The 24543-nt window shown below is 44.4% G+C and overlaps 1 protein-coding gene across 1 annotated transcript in view; it reads left to right on the top strand.

Moving 5' to 3' along the window:
* SamDC (S-adenosylmethionine decarboxylase) overlaps positions 1-24543 on the top strand; it is a 98208-nt gene that overhangs the window by 38695 nt on the left and 34970 nt on the right. Inside the window, exons 7-8 of the mRNA XM_037424855.2 lie at positions 8733-8973; positions 15477-15551. Of these exons, the coding sequence (XP_037280752.1) occupies positions 8733-8973; positions 15477-15551 (316 nt within the window). The remainder of the gene's footprint in view (positions 1-8732; positions 8974-15476; positions 15552-24543) is intronic.

Here is a 24543-nt window from a genome sequence, read left to right as displayed (position 1 = left end):
TACCGTATTTACTCGCGAAATCCTCTCACTTTTTTTGGCGGAAAACCGATGCAAAGTTGGTGGGTGCGAGAATTACGCGGCGAAAACTTTCCACGAAAACGTACAGAGCGAAAAAGAAAATGAAGTGGCCGCAAATCGGGATTCTCACACCAGCAACTAACAACAAGCTTTGAGAAGTACTAATCAAAGCTTACCTCAACAGTAAAAGCACAGGTTCAACAAAAGGCAAGGTTTATTTGAGACACAAAAAATGCAAGCAAACAGTCGAGAATTGGAATACCATACACAAAGCTTGTGGGCGTAGCAAGAGCGTACTTCGCTCAACAGGAGCCCTCAAAAAGTTAGAACGTCAGTATTGGGCTGATGGCTATTTAACAGAATCGTCCGCACTTTCTTTCTGATGAAATAAATTTTATCATCAATCCCAGTTTCAGGCACACGGCAGGCCCAACGCGTCTTGGTGGCTTAGAGCTGCCGTCACCAGTAGCGAACACAGAACTCAGACTCCAAAGGGCCTATTGGCGGCCCTGTTACCGTTGTTTAGTGCATGTTCTATCACTTTTAACGTGAAAGCAGCCGTGTACCTTCAGTATCGCCCCATAACGTGACAAGGTTACCGACACAACATACAAAACGTGCCGCTACGCATACTTGCCACTTTGGCTTGGCTTGAATCGAATTGAATCTTGATGCAATAATAGTACGCTTAATGCTAAAGAGATGGCGCCAGATGGCTTGCCCTGTCATCATCAGTGGTTGGAACGAGCAGACGACATTATTGCGGCAGTTTTTGAGGGTGCGATCATTACTCAAGGAAAAAAAAAATCGTATTTTTGTTGGGCCATGTACGGGGTGCGAGAATTTTGCGAGTGCGAGGAATACGCGAGTAAATACGGTATGAATGTGGTCGATTGTACCTCTTCATCTTGTACCTCCTATTGATTTTATTTACGATGCCTACCACCCTTTCATTTGTGCTATAGCATTCATCTATGTTGCCAGCTGTATTCCTGTGGATAAGGAACCCCGCTCCTAGTTCTCTTCTGTCAGCCAAGCCACGATAGCTAAAGATGTGCCCATTCTGTAGCACTGTATAGGCCTCATCTATCCTCCTAACCTCACTGAGCCCTATTACATCCCATTTAACACACTCTAGCTCCTCGAATAGCACAGCTAGAGTTGTCTCACTGTATAAGGTTCTAGCATTAAAGGTTGCCAAGTTCAAGTTCCAGTGGCGGCCTGTCCAGACCCAGAGATTCTTAGCACCCTCTGCTGTGCTTCGGATCTCACCCCTGTTGTGATCAGTTGCTTTGCAACCACCGGGGACTGAGGGTCGTGAGCTAATTGATGTATGCATGTGGGAGGTCTATCACCACACATTTTTTTTTCCATCTCGTTGGGAACTGCGTCGCACCGAATTCAAACCACTGACCTCTTGCACGCGAGGTTGATGCTCTCACCACTATGCCATCGCTGCTATTACAAATGACTGCAAAAATTTCCACCCCATCTCTCTCACAAATACATGTCAGGCTTTTGGAGCATATTGTCTCTAAGCATCTGTTAGTATATCTAGATGTTCACAACATAATATACCCACAGCTACATGCGTTTCGAAAAGGCCTATCTACAATTACACAGCACGTTGAGCTTGTTCATGATCTCTCCTCTGAAATTAACTCGCAAGGTCAGCTTGACTTAATATTTTTAGATTTCGCAAAAGCCTTCGACAAGGTGTCGCACACTGAACTATTGTTAGAAATAAATGCAATAATTAAAAATCTATGCTTAATGCAATGGTTTTCATCCTATTTCTCCAATCGCAAACAGTATGTTCAGCTTAAGACGAAAACATTTTTCCTTGTTTATGTATTTTCTGGAGTTCCTCAAGGTAACGTATTGGGCCCACTATGTATTGTTTTTTATTTTTAATAATAACTTACCCAAAGATAATACAGTTCTCATCAAGTTTTTCGCCGACGATCGTGTATTATATAAAGCAGTTGAATCTCCTTCAGATCAATCGAAATTAAATCTAATCCTCTGTAAAATACAGAATTGAAGCAAGATTTGGCAGATGAATTTAAAGTCGCAAAATCAGTAACCATGTGTGTAAATAGAAGAAAAACTCATTCTAAAGAGGACGCACTGCATAAACGATCTGAAACTTAGCACTGTCGAACACGACAAATACTTTGGTTTATTGATAAGCTCCGATCTATGATGGAACCTGCACATCCACTTTGTCTGTTCTAAGGCTAACAAAGCGTTGTAAAGAGTTCGAAGAATTCTGTATCATGCCAGCACAGAAATCAAATGCTTGACTTACAAGAATCTTGTGTGGTTAATTATGGAGTATGCAAAAGTGGTATGGGATCTGTATACAAAAAGTGATTGCAGCAAGCTAGATAATTACCTAGGTTGGCGTCACGATTCACATTTCATAAGCATAAGCGTTGCCACTCCCCAACACAGCTTTGTAAGGACGCACAACCTTTAACCACTAGAACAAAGGATACAGTAAGAGAGGCTTAAATTACTCTTTTTAATAATTAGAGAACTAGTGAAAATTGACAAGTTAATGTATATAAATATAAAAACTGGTGTAACATGAAGGCATCAGCATAACATGTACGTTCCCCTTCTCAGATCACACAACCATTGTTTTAAATTCAGTTTTTTTCCTGCGGGCAACCACCGAGTGGAATAAGCTGCGAAATTCCATAATATTATCTGAAGATGTATGTTTTTTTTAAACTTAAGTGATGTAGTGTTTCACAATGTATAGCTTTTCTTTATGTTTATTTTCTGTGGTCGAGAGTGAAGTGATATGAGTATTTCTTGTAAAGTGTGTGGGGTCCCGACGTGGCAAGCGAGCACCATGCCACGCTCTTGGAGTGAACGGACACAGAAGACGCGGTCGGTACAAACCAAATAACATACATACATTCATATAACTAATTTACAACGACGATATCGTTCGCCTAATCGATACATCAATCGTGATCAACCCACTTATACATCCTTACACACAATTTCCATACACTCCAAAACATGACAAACACAATAACGGGACAAACAGACATGAACATATCCAAAGCGGCGTCGCCAACGCTTGACTTACCACGTGGGCCTACCGCAGGCGGCCCGCGGTGCCGTCCACGGCAGACCCACCGCGAGAGACAACCGTTCGCGGCAGCCGCCACGCGCAGAAGAGGCTCACTTAACTCTCGCCCGCCACCAAGGCCTGCCTTCTGCCACGGGTCATCGCCGGCGCTACCACTCTACCAACAGTGGTACTCAATGCGAACACAACGCCATCTATCGACCTGCGGTCGTCACCCGAAATGCGGCCTTGGGGCGAGACACGTGCGCCACACGGCGCAGACAACTTTACAGGGGGGTGTCAGCACCCCCACAAGTGCCGTGACTAATATGTTTTAGTTGTTTAAATATGGAGTGCTTAATTTCTGTGTATAAATTTCTGTGATAAAATGAATATTTTGAAAATGAAGTTTTCAGTTTCTGGGGCTCTATTTTTATCTCATTCCAAAATATCCACTCTGAAAACTGTGCTGTTTTCAGTTTCTGGGACCCTATTTTTATCTCATTCCAAAATATCCACTCTGAAAACTGTGCAGACGTACTTCAAAATATTTGTTTCTTCCTTCTAGGTGGCGAAATTTATTCTAGAAATCGCAAGAAAATAGCGATTTTCAAAAAATTATAGCTTTGCGATGGTGCGGCTGGGAGCCAGCTTCTTAGTCTCATCGGAAAGAGGATTTCTCCGTGTTTTAATTGCTTGCGTCGGCTGGCTCCTCCATTGAAAAATAACCACGCAAAAAGCAAATATTTGGGACGGTGGAAGGGCTCCGATTGGCCGCTTTCGCCATGTTGCATAGCTCGCCTCATCATTGGCCCGATGCTCTCTCCTGTATATTGTTGTCTGCTGCTTGTGCGTCGCGAGCTATGGTCGGGAGGACACCGCTGTTGAAAATTGCTACTTTCTGACATGTTCATGACTCGACGATCACTTATAATATAGTTAAGTTTTAGTTGGGAGCTGTAAGTGGATGCTTGATCAAATTACTAAGGTGTGCCGCGCTCGTAGATCGTGCGGCACGCTATCAGAGCCATCTTTAGGCCTAACTCCGTTGACGGCGAGACGAAGCTCAAACTTTGGGGGCAAGAACAAAGCGCCGGCGCACATCGTTTGCTGTCTCCTCGGAACCTCAGATGGTTCATTAACGCATCGGCAGTGTACCCCAGCCAAGTGCGCCAGACCCTCCCCTTGCATTCAGTGCCAAGGATTGTTCGAAACAGTGGCTATACTACTAGCAGTTTAACGCGTCAACACACGAAATTGCGATACGAAGCACAGTGCGTGCAAATTTTTTATCATTGTAGCTACTCATTTCACGCTTCACCGAATGCTGCCGCCAAGCGCATCACGCGTCGGCTGCTCTATCCCCACGGCCACGCACTTTAGGGTCATATGGAGTGCTGTCAATAAGCTTTAGTGATGTGATTTAGACATGCTTGGAGCTGTGTTAGGTAACGTCGCAAGCGTCTGAGTGTTTTGAAACAATGAAAGCCTAGTATATTAGGGTTTCCCCGACCAGCCGTATGATGATTTGTTTCATGATAGATTGGTGAAACAGTATGTATGAAGCAGGGGTACGAATTTTTATCCACCCGACTTGCGTCAATAGATTAACTGTTAAAAAATTTCTGTGCCACCAGTGTTCTGCCCGTAACTGTTCGTTATTTGGAAACAAGGCATAGGCTGTCATGGTCCGAGTCGTTTTCTGATGCAATAAACCTTGCTCTATATAAAATTTTTTCAGTGAATATTTAAATCAAAAAGTACTTAAATTATGCTAATGACAACTTCACAAGGAAGATGTGTAATCATGTCAGTATATGGCCGTATTCGATTACAATTTTCGCTGTCATGCCTATCATACCACTCCTTCATACTGGCGCAGCTTAGCCTGAGTTGCTCTTGCGCCAATAAACCCAATATAACTAACTCCTTCATACAAAGAACTTGGTTTTTATTTTTTTTATTTACAAGTACCTTACAGGCTTTTCGGGGAGCATTGAGTAAGGGGAGCTTCACAAAAACAAATGGAAAAGATAGGATACATGAGTCTGAAAAGTGCAAGAGTAACATACTTGCGAGACGGTGAAACAAATTGAATTACATGGCTAAATAATACTAAGAATAGCACAAATTACTAACAGCACAATAATATCAAAACAACACTCGGGAAATGTAAAAATGAGCCACGAACTATTAACAGATTGATACTAAGAAAGCAATACTTGGAAAGTAATGCAAAAATACTACTGATTTTTGCAAAAAGAGTGGCACGCAAGTCTTGTAAAAAATGTACATTACTTGTGCACTCATAGAAACAAGCAAACAAAGTAGAAAGGAATTCTTAGCACGGAGCTTCGCACATACTTCGCACAACAAAAAAAGGAAGAAATTTCCATGACGCAGTATGGCTCGATGTATAATGTGATGATTGTGATTATTTCTTACGATGAATACTGTAGGGTCAAGAGTTGTCTTAATTTATCCTTATTTGCTTGCGCAACAGTGTCATTTGAAAACGAATTCCATAGGCAAATGGCTCGCGGTAAAGCCGAGAAATAAATGCGTGAGTATTTTCATAGATGCGATTGTAGCTTAAGTCGTTGTGAAGATGTCGTGATGTGCAGGACGCGCGTACCTTTGGTAAGTCTGATGCCTTTTTTTTTTGGCAAACAAATCTATGGCGTAACGACAAGAGTGCCATGTCACAACGATTGCTTAAAGCTTGAAGGGAAACGTTGTTTTATCTGCGTTATGCTTGACTGATAGTTGTAATCATGGGAAATTAGTTGACTAGCTCGATTTTGAACAGCTTCTAACAAGCGGATTAGGTATTCTTGATAGGGAGACCATATGGGAGACGCGAATTCAAGCTGCGGATGTACAGATGTTAGAAATGCGAGTTTGCGAATGTCAGGTGGGCAGTTACGCAAGTTGCGGCGTATATACCCGAGGAAGCGTGTGCACATATTTGGAAGCATGTGCACATATGGTTGTGATATGAAAGGTCCAGGAAAGGCTTGGTGTAAGATTAACGCCTAGATATTTGTACATTGATGCCTGATGCACTAAGTTTGTATTTATGTAATACGACAAGCTATGATTTAAACTTTTACACAAGAATGTCATTATTTTACATTTAGATGAGTTAAGTCTCATTTGCCAGGCATCACGCCATTCGGTAACGGGCTGAAGGTCATGCTGTAGAATGAGGTGATCATCAGAGCTCTCAATGGGTCGGTATTTTATGCAATCATAGGCAAATACACGCATGCAGAATGAAGTTTTACCAGGTAGATCATTAATTTTAATAAGAAAAGGCAAGGGTCCTAGCACACTGCTCTGTGGTACACCGGAGGTGACATATGTAAGGGATGACGTATGATCATTTACGATTGTGAATTGCTAACTGTTTGTTAGAAAGTTTCGGATCCAAGAGAGTGTGAAGCTGTGTAATTTAAGAACTGATAATTTCGAAATTAAGCGGCAAAGAGCTACGCGATGAAAGGCTTTGGAGAAATCGAGAAATAGGCAATCTGTCTGAAGGTTATGATCCATGTTAAAATGCATGTCTGTATTGACTTTGAGCAACTGAGTTTCACATAATAGCCCTTCCTAAAACCGTGCTGATTAGCAAAGAAAAAATTATTGATCTCCAGATGGGTATATACTTGCGAAGCAATGACATGTTCAAGCATTTCGCAACAAATGCTTATCGAAGAAATCAGGACGGTAGTTTTCTGGGGAAATTTTACTACCACTTTTGTGTACTGGCACGACTTTTGCAATTTTCCAGTCTGGGGGAAACTGGCCTGAGGATAAAGACTGGCAAAAAATATGACTCAAGATTTCACTAGATATTTCGGCTGTATTTTTTAAAATTTTGGAGTTAATATTATCAGGACCCGATGAACTCGACAGCTTAAGTTTGGTAATGAGACCTGTGATACCTTCTTCTGTCAAGTCGATAGGTTTCATGTGCTGATAATCTAGATCTGTGACTTGCGGAATGTTTGAATGGTCTTATATGTTGAATATAGATGAAAAGAACGTATTGAAGGCATCTGCGCAGTCTTTGTCATTTAGAGGAACCTTATTTTTGTCGCATAAGGATATGTGATGTGCGCCGTTATTTGGCGAGATCACCTGCCGAAACGTTTAAGGGTTGTATTTGAGTAGTGATAGTAAATCAGGCGTGTAGTATTTATCCTCAGCATCTGCTAAAGCTGAACAATATTCTTTCAAGAACAGGCTATACCTATCCAATGCCACGGGCGAGTTTGTACGCTTTGCATTTGCGTATAGTCTTTTCTTTTTATTTCTTAACCTTCGAAGGTTTTTGGTAAACCGAGGGTTACGCTTGTCGCCCGATATCCTGATTAGTGGGATATGCTTTTTCACTTACGTACACAGCTTTTCTTTAAACAGAAGCCAGTTTTCTTGTACTGAACGAGCCGAGAATGAAGGTAAAAGGGTGCTAGAAAGAAAAATTTCGAGTTCTTCATTGATTTTGTCATAGTATCTTTTGTTGTAGTCATGGATAGTTTTGTTTAAGACGCCAATAAATTGCAAGGGAATATTAAGAGTAAGTTGTAGCAGCTTGTGGTCACTGAAGCCATCTAAGCAGACAATTTCGTCAACCGTTTCGGGGGCGTTGGTAAAGACTAGATCTAAAATGTTTGTTCCGCGACTAGGTTCTGTAATCATTTGGAACAAACTTAAGTCTAAAGCTAATGAAATCTATACTTGTTCTTTGTAAGCCAAACAGGAGGTTATTTATTTATTTATTTATTTGAGAAACGGGTTAACAAAGGCACACTGGGCGAAGGCCACATGTCCGAGAAGTCAAATATTATAAGGCAAACCAAACATCACAATTTTTATGTGTTTTAGAGACGTAAAGTCAATGTGAAACTGTACACGCAATTTTCTCAATACTGTTTTTTTGGCATTATGCTTAGCTCGAGATATCTTGGCAACCACTTCAGAGATTTCGATTGTTTTTCACCGCTCCTGGAACTGTGCTTCAGGGGGCTGCGATCTTATTTGTTCATTTTGAAAAATAATTTTTTGTAGGGCTTCTGGCTTGTAGTGCAAGTGTCCACATTGTAGCGTCGCTGGAGAAAGCATTAACAAGTTTCAGTGTTGCAAAAAAAATTTTTGGAAAGGCAGCCCCCTTGAGCTTACGTTTAGCTGTGTGTGCAGTAATTGCCAACTATTTGTCATTTTATAAATACTCCAGCCTCTCCACGAGGTTCAATGAAGAAATAATTTGTCTCTCCATGTTTTTTGTGGTATTGCCTCTAAATTTTTATGGAAGCACTTTGAGGCCATGCTTAGTGTCTGTGCCAATTTTCATCAAGATCCAACCAGAAAAAAAGAGCAGGTTCCCAAAGACACGTTCCCCTTTGTGTGATGGGAACCTTTTACAGAATTGCTAAAAGACAGCAAAGAATCAAATACTATGTCTCTGTTTAAATACAAAAGGCCACATGAAGTTTTGCTGCCTGAAAAGTAAGCAGTAGTAGCTACAAGCTTCACCTGTATAATATAGACGTTGTGATATCTCTCATTTTCCTTCTTGTGATAATACAGACCTCATTATGCCACAAGTATTATTGTTATGCAGGTACTTGTACACGTTGAACACTCCTCTGGGCTACCGTGGATTTCAAGTGGCCGACCAAACCCTGGAGGTGATCATGCAGGATTTGGATCAGAAGGTAATGCGCATCTTCACCCAGGAGGGCGCCTCCAGTGCCAGGGATGCGACCCAGAAGTCTGGCATTGACCAGCTCTACCCAATGGCCACCCTGGACGAGTATCTGTTCACACCTTGTGGGTACTCGGTCAACGGCATCCTCAAGGGGGTAAGCTGAAAAATTGTTAAACTGGTTACTTTTGCCTTTTTGTACTAGCGCCGTCCATTCCTAGCCCAAAGCTTTTTGTTGAACCTAGTTAAAAGATGTAGGAATGCACTTCTTGGGGTGATGCAGTTGAACCCCTTTATAAGAGACATGCATGGGGAAGGAATTCTTGTTTTTTATAAGCAAGGTACCACATCTGCATTTTCGTATCAATCCCTGTTCTTGTGTTGGTCCACTGGTGTCTCTTATAGCCATTTGTCGCTTAAATCAGTCTTTTGTAAAGGGGTTTGACAGTACGTTGTGAAAACTTGTGGTACACTAAAAAGACAGGGACAAAGAAAGTGACGACAGGCAATGCACTTTCTTTCAAAAGGATGTTGATTAAACAGAGGTGAAACATACACATTGACTGGTGTGTGTGGACGCTAAGAGATCCAGCTGGTTTGACCGAGCAAATCAAATGGTGAAAATTTCTGGTGAGAAATTCTGACCAGCCCACATTGAAGTGGTGGAAATTGAAAATAGAGAAGCAGTTTGTTGGCCACTATTCTGTTCATCAGAAAATGAAATGCTATTCTTGTCTAGTCAGCTGCCTAGTTTATTCGTAGGGTCGATTAGATTATGTGCTCCCCTCAATTTTCTTCCCTGTGCCCTTTTATGGCTGTCCCTGGTCTGGCAACCCACTCCACATTTCTATGGAAGGTGTTTCGACGGATGCAGTTGTAGTCAGTTTTATCGTTCTTGCATGCTGAATTTCATCTCAAACGGACCAGTATTGGTAGAAAATAAGTCTGTGAGATGTTCTGAAATATTTTTATCAGTTCTGGAACAATTATGATAATATGCGACGGTGCGAATTTGTGGCAAGTGGTTGGTGTCGTATGTTTTCCGCACTCTTTCTGTTGGAAAAACAAAAAAATATTTCGACTCGTTCAAGCAAGTAATCAAGTGCTGGCACCGTTTGAAGATACAATGAACTTTTCGGGACTGTAATATTTAAGTTTGTTTTTATACTCGCGCTTTTTTTATGGTGTTGTCGCGATTACCACCTGGACATGTGATTGGGTGGGAGCGCACAGTTGCGATTTCTTGGCGATGACAGCAATAGTGTGTTGCCCACGATCTGTTTATTTTTTGTGCGACCTTTAATGAACCCTTATTACTCGCTGGTTTATTGCCCACCTGTGTGGACGAAATTAGAACTGGTGGGGCTGGAATGCAAAAAAGCGTTGATGAAGCTTATATGCCAACAACGCTTTTTTTTAGAGTCGTGGCATTTGATTGGATTACAATGGTGATAAAAGGACGATAGTTTTCTCTGCCGATGAGGCACCAAGCGCACCTGGCAGGCTCAGGTCTAAGATTAGCCTAAGAGTAATCTTTTGTATATTTTTGTAACAATAATTTTGTCTACCACTTGTACGGCTTTTGCAAAATCTTGGTCGTCATTCACAAAGCCAAGAGAAATTTACAGTTATAGAAACGATAGACAATTGCAACAACGTGGTTTAATTTTGTTTTGTTCTTAGAAGAGAATTTTCTATGTTGTATATGATCGCACGATTTGTCAGACACAATTCTTGATCACACCCAAAATTTTCTTCCTGAGGCATTTATTCTAAACACGAAGTGACAGACCCCCCCCCCCCCCCCTTTTTTTTCACGCTTAGGCATTCATATTGCACTGCGTGCACAATACATCCCGCCATCTTACGTACCGTAAAAGCTCACATATAGCTCAGACCCGCATATACAGTAAAACCCCGTTAATATGGACTTCGCGGGACCGGAGAGAATGTTTGAATTAATTGAGAGTACGAATTGTTGTATGAACGAAATTTTTGAGAAATGTCTCCTTCACCATCAGACTTTTATTTCTTAAAAAAAGTCTGTGATCGCAGTTTGCTTCACAGAGGCAGTGTGCGGCAAAGTCACAATTTTGCGAAGTTCCTCCAGGTGGCTTAGTCCGCGCACACTGTTCAAGGAAAGCATGCATATGTCCTCCAAAACGGCCAACGCATGACGTGGACGCTCGTCAGCATCACTTACGTGCTCCTCAGCCGATTCCCCTTCGCCATTCAAGACTTCGGCGATGATATCGCTGTCTGTCGCTGTGCTGGCCACGGCAACATCGCTGTCAATTGCGAAGTAGTCGCCCAGGGGACATCAGCTGGCATGATGCTCACATAGCAACAGTCTTGCTTTCCGCCGGTTTCTTCATCTGCCACCACACCCTTAAGCAGCATCATGCGCGAAGCCGCTATGCTTTAAGCAGTTGGCGACTACTGCAGACGGTGTGTTGTTCCACAGGTATGTCGGCATGTGGATTGCACTTAGCAGGCTTACTTCATACTACTTGCCTGACTCTATGCAGAACATCTGCTCGAGTACCGAGATGTACTACCCATGGACGAAGTTTTGAATCTCGGAGGCCGCAATCCGATCCCAAAGTTGTTTAGGCGCGCCATCGATTTAGCCGACAGAATCCGCGGCTGCTTCCCCGTCGTGGCTCGACCGCGGTCGGGCCAGACGCCGTGGCCGAATTAACTGAAATTCTGAATTAACGTGGTCAAATTAACGAGATTTTACTGTAGTCTGGGTTGTCATTTGGGGATAGCAAAAGCGAGAAACAAAGTTTTCACCCAAATATAGCCAGAGTAAAACGGAAAAATGCGTTTATTCACACACTTCATTCATCGTCCTCGTTAGACGCACTCTCTTCCGAAGCTCCCTTGTTGGAAATGTTCTCCCACTGCATATCATCCTCAATGCCATCAAGCGCGTTTAAGATGGAGCACTTCTTGAACACGCGGCAAACGAGCGCCTTGGGCATGCAGACCCAAGCCTAGACTATCCACGAGCACAGCGTTGCTGGCGAGGCCCGTTTCAGCCGTCTGGTAGGGGTCACATCTGGTTCTCCGGACCTCGTCCGCTCCATGTACAGGCAGTTGACATGGTCCTTAAATGGCTTATTAAGGCACACATTAAGTGGCTGCAGCTGTGGAATGACGACGACCTCGGTGCAGGGGTCGCGCAGTAGTCTCTTTACGGAGTAGGTCAGGTGACACCGAAACTTGCTGAGCACAAGCATCGAAGAGAGCCCTCAGCAGTGCTCTGGGCCGTCAAGACCACACGGACTTTATCAGTCATGCTGCCCGGTAAACGGAAAGTCTTGCACTGATAGCAGCAAACGGGGCGTCGGCAGTCGATTAACTGACAAGTGGCGAAGCACGTCGGCATTTATACACTTATCATTGAATGTTATAGCGGCGACGTAGGTTCCAGAATAATCCAAAATATTCATGAAGTGGCCGTAATCTCAACAAAACGATCTACTACAGCCTCGAAGCTTTTCAAACATTGTAGGCACGATTTGCGCTGAACGTAGTGTAATGGGGTGATAACAAAACTTGAGGAAAGGAACATGGCAATATGTTCGCAAATCTGCACCACGTTAAACATTCAATCCTGTGCAGCCGCGATGGCGCTACTAGCTAGTGGCCTATTATTGCGGCAAATCCACCAGGCAGGCTCGTTACATACGATCTCAAAGTACTGTGGAGTTCATATGTCAATTCTAGTTCGCGATGTTTTCTGTAGCACACAGAGGATTACGCAAGGCATCGTTGGTGCAGGGTCAATCACCTGACAGCGCAACCCTTTTCACTGCGACGAAAAATGAGGTAGCGAACATTTAGCAGTTCCTGTCATCTAGGAAAGTACTTTGGTCCGATATACATTCACTTGACGATCAAGGATTCATCTGGTGAAAGTGGTACAAGGCGTACTTCTGGGCATCCTATTTTTTCCTATGAGAGTACACAAGTTGACCCTTCTCTTGCAGCCATCTTAGATTTCACGGCGTGCCACTTATAGCCTTTGAGCATTGCAAATAAGAACCTACAGTCGCTGACGGATTTTTAGAGCTCCAAAAATTCTGACTTCTTGAATATTTTTAACTTCACAAATGCATCGTCCAAGTTCCCATTGCACTAATACTATTTCGTGACTGATTTTTCGGACAAATTTATGTTCCAAAGTTAAATTTTTTAGACTAAATCATTTGTATTGAGCTATGCCGCTCGATTTTGAAAGCTGCCATGTTGGATTTTTTGTTGGCTTGGTCAAGTTTTGTTTGCAGTGGCTAGTTGTGTCGCATTCAAATTGGAAGCACGCACTATGTTCCAGTTTCAGAGGCCATGTTGGATCTTCTTTGGTTAGAAAAACGGCAGAACTTTGGTTTTTCAGTAAAGTCAGCCTTATCATAATCTGTAATACTCCAGTAGGATTTTATTTTCTGGGCGTCTGTTTTTCTGATGTAATCGCACATATCATTGTGTTATTGGTGTGTGCAGTGTGTTTGAGCTGTCATGCACGTCACATGCTTGCTGCTGTTCGCGATTGCTCTGAAGCACTCCAGTGGTCACGGTGCTCAGCTACTTACATGGAACATGTGGGGTCGATCGCGGCCACGATGGTAGCGTTTTGATGGTCGCGAAATGCTGGAGGCTCACGTACTGTGCGGTGTCGGTGCAGGTAAAAGAAGCCTAGATCGTGGTATTAAATGCCAAAAAGGAGGTGAAATGTTGCATGCGCCTTTTTACGACCAGCGTCAAGTTTTGTTTGCTTGGTTTCCTGGCGACCCCAACTTTGCCGCTCGCAACGATTCGTGGCAGTGATTGCCAAGGCGCTTGCCAACTACAGTGAAACTTCGATTGTGCGACCCCTGGTTTCACGACAACCCGCATTTTATGACAAATTGGTTTGGTCTCATCAAAATACCCATAAAAATTTATCTATTAAAAGCCTTCGTTCTACGACGCAGGTTTACACTGACGCCGTATCTTACGACTTTCATATTCCGTCAGAAAGAGAAAGCCACCTTTACTCGAATTGAAGTCGACCAAATATTCACAAGTGCTAATTATGAACTCGCGTTACCCTAGGTTGACGATTAGAAAAGTAGAGTGTGAAACAGGATGTCTTCTTAGAATGGAAACTTTATTCTCCTAGAAGTTCATGTGCGTCTACACACAAGCCTTGATCGCGTGTGTATGTATCTGGGGTCGTTACATAGTCACGCTCAATCCACACATAGTAGCTTTAGCTGGCCAAAAAGTTGATAGTGTTTTCACGTTTTCGATCTATGGAAACTTCACCTGGTCTACATATAGCTGATCTCCTTGCCTTTGTCGCACTCGCAGTCACAAGCTTGTGCATGCGTAAGGGTGCGACGCAGCTGTTTTCACCTTGAAAAAGTACTTTCACTTGAGGTACATTCTCAATAAGAGTGGGGTGCTACTAGTTGCACTTCACAAGGCAACAAATCACAACGCCCAAAGCTCAGTCAAGCACAAAGGCATTCTCGTGGTCCGTCGCCATTTTGTAATAGCGATCAAACGGTGTCCGACTCTTCTGATAGGTGGTGTTTGGCAACAAGATTTTGTTTTCGTTATCACGCGCTGGCAATATTTGAACTTCATTTATCAATAGAAAGATGTGCGTTAGATTCGATTTTTTTTTAACTATGAGAATAAAGACTCGCTCGCACCTCCTCCAACTGTGTAATCTGCCACTGGCAAAAATAATTTTACCTGCTTTACTTGCAGAGGCACAAGGTCATGTCGTGGGATTATTCAGGCTGTCTGTACCAATTTTTCAGGGCAAGGCTGAGTGCCATTTTCTTTAATCTTAGTTTTTCGGTTATACAACGCCCGGATTATGCGACGGTATTGCATGATCCCTTGAAAGTAGTGTTATTGGGATTTCACTGCATGTTACTGAGCCCAAATGAAACCAAATTTGCTTGTTTTTAAGAACAACATGAAGCTTGTCATTATTGAGGATTTTTTTAGGCTCTCCTTTTCCAAATAAACTTCATTTTCACGATTTAACCCTTTTTTTAGACTGTTCGATTTTTGGGAATATCTTGCGGTCCCCGCTAGGTCCAGAAAATCGGTCAGCGACTGTATAGGCACCTCGTCGATGGCTTATTGATGGTTGAAAGTCGTTTGCCGGGAAGTTGCCGAAGCACAGACTTCATTCGCTGTAACCGATTGGCGGCGCTCAGAGACATTCATTGTAAGTGCGATTTTCTGACATTGAAATGTGTATTTCCACGGTCACGCGGTATCATTTGTGTTAAGAGAAAGTTTTAAGAGAAAGTTTGGGCTGTCATGTGTGGGCTGGACAGACAGCACATACAAGCCAGCTTTCATGGCATGATTCATACGGCAACGAGAGCACATCACACCTATAAAGGGAGCATAAAGATGATTTTTTTTAAGCAATTGACTCCCGTAACAAGCAGCAAAATATGTGTCAGTCATGTGCGTGGGGGCTGACGTGCAGAAATTTTACTTTCATTGGATTAAGTTGGTGTCCACAGTTTCTTTCAAAAATTATTTTGTTCTTTAATGAAGAGTTTAAGTAAGCCAAACAAAAGAAGGCCCTTTCATTTCTGATGCTACAATTGACGGGTTATATTTATTGTTTTTTTTTTGCAGGGTTATTACTTCACGATCCACATCACCCCTGAGCCAGACTACTCCTATGTGAGCTTTGAGACCAATGCTCCACAGGTGAGTTTTATAGATAGCACCAGGCATAAAAAATTGGGCTATAGAGCTTTCTTAAAATATCTGTCTTACTGATTGAAGTGCAGTAATCTCATTAAATGGAACTTGAAGGGACCAGGAGAATGTCCCGTTTAACAGGAGTTCCGTTTACTAAGAGGGTGTGGGTTAACAAGGGTGGAGAAACTAAAAATGGTAAAAATCATGCTGGGGGAAGTTGTTCATTTAGGCAGCAGTTTTGTTTAGGAGGGTTATGTTTACTGAGAATCCTACCTGCTCACATGGGTTGGTAACATAGGTCGGCAATGTAATCGAAGCTCATTCACTCGCTCAAAAATATATTTTGCTTCGAGGACTTACTCGGAGTCGGACTCGCCAAAATTTTCCTCAACCATACTCGCTCAGAGGAGGTGGAAAGAACTTTATTTAGACTCCGAGTTGGTGGGTTGGGTCAATGGTCCTGCTTAGGTTACGGCCAGGAGTCCTTGAATCCTGGCAGCTTGCTGGGCCCGCTGGATGGCCCTCATCTAATCTTCGAGGACAGGGCTAAGCATTGCGGCTTCCCAGCGCGCGCAAAGGCTGTCACCCGAGGCCGCATACTTGTTATGGGCCTCGACAGCATAGCATATCTTGTATCATAACTTGAATCTACTCGAGGAAACAGACATTCAGCGTATGTTCTATTTCTTGACATGCAGCGAACGATTGACTCTGTACCACATAAGGCGATTATTTGTGCTTTGATGAATGGAAGAATTTCAGGTTGTCTGTTACACTTTCTCTGCGATTTTCTATCTGAGCGCAGAATGAAAGTGCGCATTGGAGAAGTACAGAGTAAACCTCGCGCTGTCAAATGTGACGTCCCGCAAGGCGGCGTCTTGTCACTGCTTCTCTTTAACAGTGTACTGGCTGGACTTCCAGGCAGATTACCGCGAGATTGTGGCTTTCTTATAGGCATAGCGATTTATGCCGATGACATCGCACTTTGGGTCAGTGGTCCGTCGCACCATGGTTCACATCTTCGTGGTATATTGCAGTGAGCTTTGAAGGCAACTTCAGAATGCTTGGTGAAAGTTGGCATGCAGGTTTCACCTGTGAAGTCAGCTGCGACCGTGTATAATCCAAGGCAACGTGCTCGTCGAAGCCTTAGCAGGCTTTACCTCGGAGACGCACAGATACAGTGGGTATACCAACATCGCTACCTGGATATAATCATCAATGATCGCCTTTATTGGCCCCCTGCTGTTAACACTGCGAGGTGAAAATCGCTGTCCTTGTTCAAGTATGTAGCCGCCTTGACTGCTAGTGGTGATGGCATTGATCAGAAGACAGCACTACTGGTTTACCAATTAGCTGTACTTTCTTGGGTGATGTATGCCTTGCCAGTCTTGAATATACCGCATGCTTTAATGTCTCGGCTGAAACGGGATCATCGTGTTGCCCTCCGAGTACTGTTTGGCTTACCTCGTGAAGCACAATCCATCCCACTACTGTCTGAAGCACACCAGTTGCCGCTAAGGCTGCAAGCTGACTAGAGCGCGCTACATTATATTGTCGCAGTAAAAGCGAACAAAGCACAAGTACGCCTTGAGGCAGCGAAAGCAGCGTGTTTTCAACAGCTGAGCCGCAAGATTGTCTTCTTTGTTCTAAAGTCAAGCCAGAGGCCCACTACCTGGTGTCCGCTAAGTCCCCACATCATCGTTGTTGTTCACACGCAGACACGGGTCATTTGCCTCCCTCTCAAAGAGCATCGACCCCATGTGAAGTCAATAATGCACTTTTTTTTAAGTCTCACGCAATGACTCGCTGACATAAGGCTTCATGCGCACTACGTGAACGAGATCAGGATGGTGCTGGAGACGCTTGGTACTGCACGAACTGTCGGGAACAACTTCGTAAGTAACCTCACTCAGTTGTCGCAGCACTCGGTATGGCCCATAGTATCCTCTTAAAAGCTTTTGGGAAAGTCCTAGTTTCTGTATGGGTGTCCAAACCCATACTTTGTCGCCAGTTTGATAGACGACTGTTCTGCGGTGAGCATTGTAACGGCGTGCATCGTACTCTTGCTGCTGGTGGATCCGTAAACGTGCAAGTTGCCTAGCTTCCCATTCAGCTACCCGATTTAGCTTCCTGTAGTCCACGCAAAAACGCAGCGTGCCGTCCTTTTTCTTTACTAGCACTACAGGCGATGCCCAGGGGCTCTGTGACGGTTGAATTACATCATCTTCAAGCATTTTCGTGGCTTGTTGTTGTATGGCTTCGCGTTTCTTTAAAGCTACACGATAAGGGTTCTGGTGAATAGGTCTCGCCGTGTCCTCCGTGATTATTCGATGCTTTGTCAAAGGTATTTGACCAACTCGTGAGGTCGGTGAAAAGCAGTCGCGGAATTCGGCTAGCAGCTGAAGAAGTCTCTGTCGGTCATCCTTTGATAGAGTGGGGCCAACGTCGAGAACGTGTTCTGGTTCTTGATTAGGCGCTTCATCTAATACCGATAAGCATAAACTGCCTCACATTACTACGATATTGTCGTACAAAGCGATAGCTGTGCCTTTCGGAAGGTGCCGGCGCTCAGTACTGAAGGCGGTCAAAAGTAAATTCGTGCGCCCACCAGTGAGACGGACGATACCTCGTGCGACCGAAATGCCATGGCTAAATAGCAGCAAGCCAATTTGGTCGGCAATGCCTTCGCCATCAAACGCTTCGTGCCCTTCCACCGAAACAAAAGTGCATGACCGTGGCGGGCACCATCAATTATACGTAAAGTGTTATGTATTGCATCTGAACAGTCAACTAAACCAGGGCTGTTGCAGAACGTAATTGAACGGTCCGGGATGCTGATGACGGTACCATATTCTCTTAAAAAATCCATCCCTATGATCAGGTCTTTGCAACATGAGGTGAGGATGACAAACGTCGCCACAAAAGAAAAGCCGCAGATGCCGAATCTTGCTGTACACCTTCCGACAGGCATCAACAGCTGGCCACCTGCTGTCCTTGAGGCGCACGGCAAGGTTTTCACTTATGATAGAAAAGTCGGCACGGGTGTCAACTAAGGCTGTTACTTGCTGTCCATCTACAAAAACGGTAAGATCTGTGGTCACAGTTTCATCAACGTTACTAGTCGGCTTTACGGCGTCCTGTTGTTAGAGTAACGGGGGCCTTTTTTTGCCGTCTTGGCGGCTTGCAACCTCACCCCTGGAGGTCGCCGCCTTCAGTTCAGCGTATGAACCGAGCCACAGATGTCAAGAAACTCCTTTACAGGCTGTTACAGCGCCCGCTTTTTTGGATGGGTAAAATGGCGGCATTGTTCAATGGCATTACAGGCAATTCCGGCGAAATGATTCAGTTGCCAACATCGGCAGAGCACAGGCCTATGCCTTCCCTACCCATCTGACAATGCCAGGAATACGCAAAAAGTGTGTCCAACCTGTTTTGGAACTATATCTATTAGCCCATTCACACTTATTTAAAAACTTCGAAGACTATGCAAAAGTATTTACGGACGCTTCTGTTTGCAGCGATGGCCTGAGCACACCTGTAGCTTTCTTCTGCCCAACAACCGCTTTAAAATACCGCACCCCTCATCGTCTGTGACGGGCGAGCTAGCAGCGATTGATGTCGCCCTTAAGTACGTACAAGAAGGGTTACCAGCATCGAAGGTTGTCATTCTCACCGACTCTTGTGGTGCCCTTAGCAGACTCACCAGCAAGGAGACAGACAGCCCTGTCCGAAGCAGCATCATGGAATCCACCAACAATGATCTGTCACATGGGGTATGCCTAGCTGCACAGTGGGTACCTTCGCACGTGGGTATTGCTGGTAATGAAGAAGGGGATCGCCTTGCTTCGTCACGCAACCATGATGACTGTGGCTGTCCGGGAATCCTATGTACGATGGACAACGCTCGTCTGCTTATACACCGACACCTCCTAAAGCAGCACCCAGACCAGCGTGTGGCGAATGGATCATTCTCTCCTCGTGTTTCGTGGCCGTGGCTGGCCTCGTCGTTTCCGAGCGCTGTTGTACAAACTAAGAGTGGGCTCGGTGCTGGAGCGTAAACGATTACAGTGTCAAGGGCGTGTGGACAGTTCGTCGGGCACAGCTTGTGGCTCCTGCAAAACACTTGAGTATCTCATAGGGCACTGTCCCACATTGGCTACGCAGCGGTTTTTACTGATTAAGAAATATATATTCCTAGAACTTGAGTGCGCGACCCTAGACGACTAACTCTTTCTGAGCGGTTGTGCTTTTCGACGCGACCAGGCCCATCAAGCTCTCCTTACATTTATGAAACAAATGAACCTGTCCACCCAGTTATATAGATGTTTTTTCAATTATTTTTGATTTATTTTTTTACTCATAATCGTCAGTCTTTGTCATTTTTTTTTCTTCCTCCTATTTTTTCTTCTTTCTCTCCTCTAATCTTTCTTTCCTTTGTTTCCTCCTTCCTCCCAAAAGAGTGAGCAGGCATTGTGCCCCTTCAAGTGGCAGTTGCCAGCTTGCTCTCTCCCTCTTTCCTCAGTGTCCTTGTGTATCTGTGTATGCAAATTAAATAAATGAATAATCTGTCTACATTCCAATAACATATGCTCCAAAGTGGCTCTGGAGTCGCAACACTTGCACCTGTCCGTTTTGTATACCGTACTTACTCGCATAATCCTCGCACTTTTTTTGCTGGGAAACTGATGCAAAGTTGGTGGTTGCGAGAATTACACGGGGAAAACTTTGCACGAAAACGTACAGAGCGAAAAAGAAATTGAAGTGGCGGTATATCGTGATTCTCACAGCAGCAACTCACAGCAAGCTTTAAGAAGTACTAATTAGAACTTACCTCAATAATAAAAGCAGAGGTTCAACACAAGGCAAGATTCATTTGAGACACAAAAAAGTGCGATAATTAGTCGAGAATTAGACTACCATACGCAAAGCATGTGGGCGTTGCGTGCGTAGTGGTAGCGTTAGTCGCTCAACAGGAGCCCTGAAAAAGTAAGCATAGGACGTCAGTATTGGGCTGATGGCTATTTAACAGAATTGTCCGCAGTTTCTCTGAAGAAATAGTTTACCGTCAATCTCAGTTTTAGGCACACGGCAGGCCCAACGCGTCTTGGTGGCTTTCAGCTGCCGTCACTAGTAGCGAACACAAAACTCGTAGACTCCGAAGGGCCTACCGGCAACCCTGTTGCCGTTGTTTAGTGCATGATCCATTTTATTTATACATACTGCTGTCTCGATTTCGAGACATAGAAGGAGTGGGTACATATTTTAGTAGGAACAACAAAAGAAATAAACCCTAAAATTATGCAAACAGATGAAAATATGATGTGCTTACATAGCTGTACAACAAAATCTTTCCTCAGGTGCGAGTACAGATGTTGATGGGAATACATAAAAAAGATAACCGTAAGAAAATGCAAACAGATTCAAACGAGATGGGTGTTCGTAGTTTCTCAACGAACTCATCATGAGACAATGTGCGAAAGTTTACCATCAATCCCAGTTTTAGGCACACGGCAGGCACAACGCGTCTTGGTGGCTTTCAGCTGCCGTCACAAGTAGCGAACACAAAACTCGTAGACTCTGTGCAACTTGAAGCAGCTGTGTAGCTTCAGTATCACCCCATAACGTGCCAAGATTATCGACACAGCATACAAAACACGCCGCAATGCGCACTGGCCATTTCGGCTTGGCTTGGATTGGATTGAATCTGCGTGCAATAGTACGCTTGATGCTTAAGAGATGACGTGCGCTATCATCAGTGGCTGGAACGAGCAGACGACATTACTGCGGCAGTTTTTGGGGGTGCGATAATTACTTGAGAAAAAAAAAGAAAGCGCATTTTTCTTGGGCGATGTGGGAGGCGCGAGAATCATGCGAGTGCGAGGATTACGCGAGTAAGTTCGATATATCGGGATATATAATGTGTGAGAGTGCAGGATTCGGATATGTCCTAGTTTGTAACTGCTGCCATTGCACAGACTGCCTTTTTGTTAATTTTGGGTGAAGGGGTGAGAATATACCCCTCTGTAATCAAGTCAAACTCTGCTGCAATGAATGCCGCTTCAACGAAATTTCCGCTACAACAAAAAGTTCACGATTCCCCGTCAGCAGTCTATAGGAGTCAATGCATAAATATTGTCGTCACAACGAACACTTTTTCTTTGATTTTTCCTCTTTAACGAAACTTTACGATGCCATTCTAGGCTCAGATATTTATTGCTATGCAGTAAACCCAATATTTAATATTTCGCTGCATTTTCAGAACCTGAAAATGCATCAACGAAGTCTAAAACATGCATTGGCACCACTAGAAACTGGCGCTATACTGCTGCTGTTCAGCAAAAGTGGGCGCCGCCATTGCTGGATAGCGATGGCAGTGAGACTGCCCTTGCCCTGCTTTTGCTGATGGCTTGCTTTTGAGCTGCAGACAATTCGAAGCTGAAGCTCAGTCGCTCAGTTAACAGTTTCCTTCACGCAGCTGCTGGGTGCAACCGCAGAACGATGCTTTTTTTGGATTATGATGCTTATCATTATGTTCGCGCTTGGCCAGTGTGGTAATTAATCAGAGTGGCTGTTTGTCTGCATTATCAACGAAATCGGCTAGCTGCGCGTGATGGATAGTAAGAATGGCATAGAATAATGCAAAAGTCTCCGATCCTCGATACCCTGCCTCCATCCCGGCGTTGTTGGGTACTTTTGACGGCGGACAGGTGCTGGTTTTAACGTGTTAATGCAGCTGTGGTTTGTTCACGAAGGGGGTTTTAGGGGTTGTTTCAGCGTGCTTTTCACAATGGCCTCGCTATGCATGGGTGAGAATGATGTTGCGATGCTGCTGAGAAAGAATAGGAAGCAGCGAACATTTTTTAAATTTTGAGAATAAGCGTTCTTTTGTTTTGCTTGCTCTGATCAGCTATATTTTTCAATTTCACTACAATGAAATTTTAGCTTCAAATTTTTTTCCACACCCCGTCAGTTTCGTTGTAGCTGGGTTCAACTGCATAATGTTTTGTAATGTCATTGCACCTGGCCATTTTGTCTTTCCACTCACACTTGTCTGCCGTGCCGTCATCACCGGAGGACCGCCCCGCCGCGGTGGTCTAGTGGCTAAGGTACTCGGCTGCTGACCCGCAGGTCGCGGGTTCAAATCCCGGCAGCGGCGGCTGCATTTCCGATGGAGGCGGAAATGTTGTAGGCCCGTGTGCTCAGATTTGGGTGCACGTTAAAGAACCCCAGGTAGTCAAAATTTCCGGAGCCCTCCACTACGGCGTCTCTCATAATCATATGGTGGTTTTGGGACGTTAAACCCCACATATCAATCATAACCGGAGGACGCTGGGGGGGGCACTTGAGAGAGCATCTCGGTCACTGAGCCCTTGAGTGTCATGTACAGCCCCATTGTTGCTGTCCCCCGCGATGGCGTGAGCAGGTGTTCATATAATGTATGTATTTATGTTGCTTGTTTTACACCCTCCAAGTAGAATGCGTAGTGCCTCCGGGAAGATGCAGCCGTTTGCGAAGTTTCTCACTGCCGTTTGAAAGTCCCTGACTATCACGGTTGCGTTTGTCTGAGCTACTGCGAGCGCTATGGCTACCTCTCTCGCTGTCTTGGTACTTGTGGTGCGTACCGTCCCGCTTGTTGTACAGCGTTTGTTGCTATCGATTACGGCTGTCGTAAACTCCCGTCTGCGCTTGTATCGAGCAGCATCTACGAAAACTGCGTCTTTGTCTTTACAGAACATGTTTTGCATTTGCTTCACTCTGGTTTCTTGTCTGGCCTTATTGTGTTCGGGGTGCATGGTTTTTGGCAAGGGGGTATCATCATTGTTTCCCTGGTCTCTCTTGGGATGTCCATCTTGATGCCGTGTTGTGTGTGATACGTTGTGCCTAGTCGCTCTAAAATGTGTCTTCCTGCTCGTGTCTTGGAGAGACTCACCCTCCATCATCCAGCCACTCAGCCAGACTCGCTCAAACTCGCGGCTTCACCTGAGCTTGAGTAAGCCAACTTGCTTATCCATTAGCTAAAAAATTTGCTGTTTAATGTTGGTGTCAAGGCTCTTTATCACCAATAACACATGCAGTTTGTGCTCTATATTTTGTGAATCAAATTACAGGTTATCAGTTGTTTCAATCCAGCTTAGGGTATTTTTATGGAGTACCGTATTTACTCGTGTAATGAACACACTTTTTTTCAGGAAAGTTCACACTAATTTGGGGGGAAAGTTCATTATGCGGGAAAAAAGTCATGGGAGTTACAACAGCGATAATTTTGCGTGACAGCTTTGCTTGATTGGGCCCGTGAAATGCGCGACAAATCTTTTTTGTAGCCTGAGGCTCTTTTTGTTTCCTCTCGTAACGAAAGTGCACCGATCAACGCCGGAGTGTCGTCCAGCCGCTCGGTTCAAATGCTCCAGCGCTTGCTGTTTCTAGCCAGCCACGTAGCTAGTGTACCGGCCGAATGCGCCCTGCACAGCAGGTGTCCCAACTGAGTTCACAACGACACATCGGACAACAAAAAGCGTCAGTTTCGCCGCAAGGGTGAAGCAATGAATACGATAGCAACAACTTTGAATGTAACGCTGAGAACGGCTAGCAGATCGAAACGTGCAGCACGCTGTTTGTGCACTCATGACGCACGAAACAGACACAGGACAAGAGCGAACTAACAATGTTGACCGCTCGACAAGTAGCACATAAACGACGCACTAAAAGTATTCACAGGTAGATATGAGTGTGAAGTAAGTGGGCGCTTCCCGCCCGAAAGATAAGTGGGCGCTTCCCGCCCGAAAGATAAGTGGGCGCTTCCCGCCCGAAAGATAAGTGGGCGCTTCCCGCCCGAAAGATAAGTGGGCGCTTCCCGCCCGAAAGATAAGTGGGCGCTTCCCGCCCGAAAGATAAGTGGGCGCTTCCCGCCCGAAAGATAAGTGGGCGCTTCCCGCCCGAAAGATAAGTGGGCGCTTCCCGCCCGAAAGATAAGTGGGCGCTTCCCGCCCGAAAGATAAGT

The sequence above is a fragment of the Rhipicephalus microplus genome, chromosome 5 (assembly GCF_043290135.1).
Source record: "Rhipicephalus microplus isolate Deutch F79 chromosome 5, USDA_Rmic, whole genome shotgun sequence".
NCBI classification, from domain to species: domain Eukaryota; kingdom Metazoa; phylum Arthropoda; class Arachnida; order Ixodida; family Ixodidae; genus Rhipicephalus; species Rhipicephalus microplus.
Note: the sequence above shows the minus strand (reverse complement) of the source record. Positions and strands in the feature narration are given on the sequence as shown.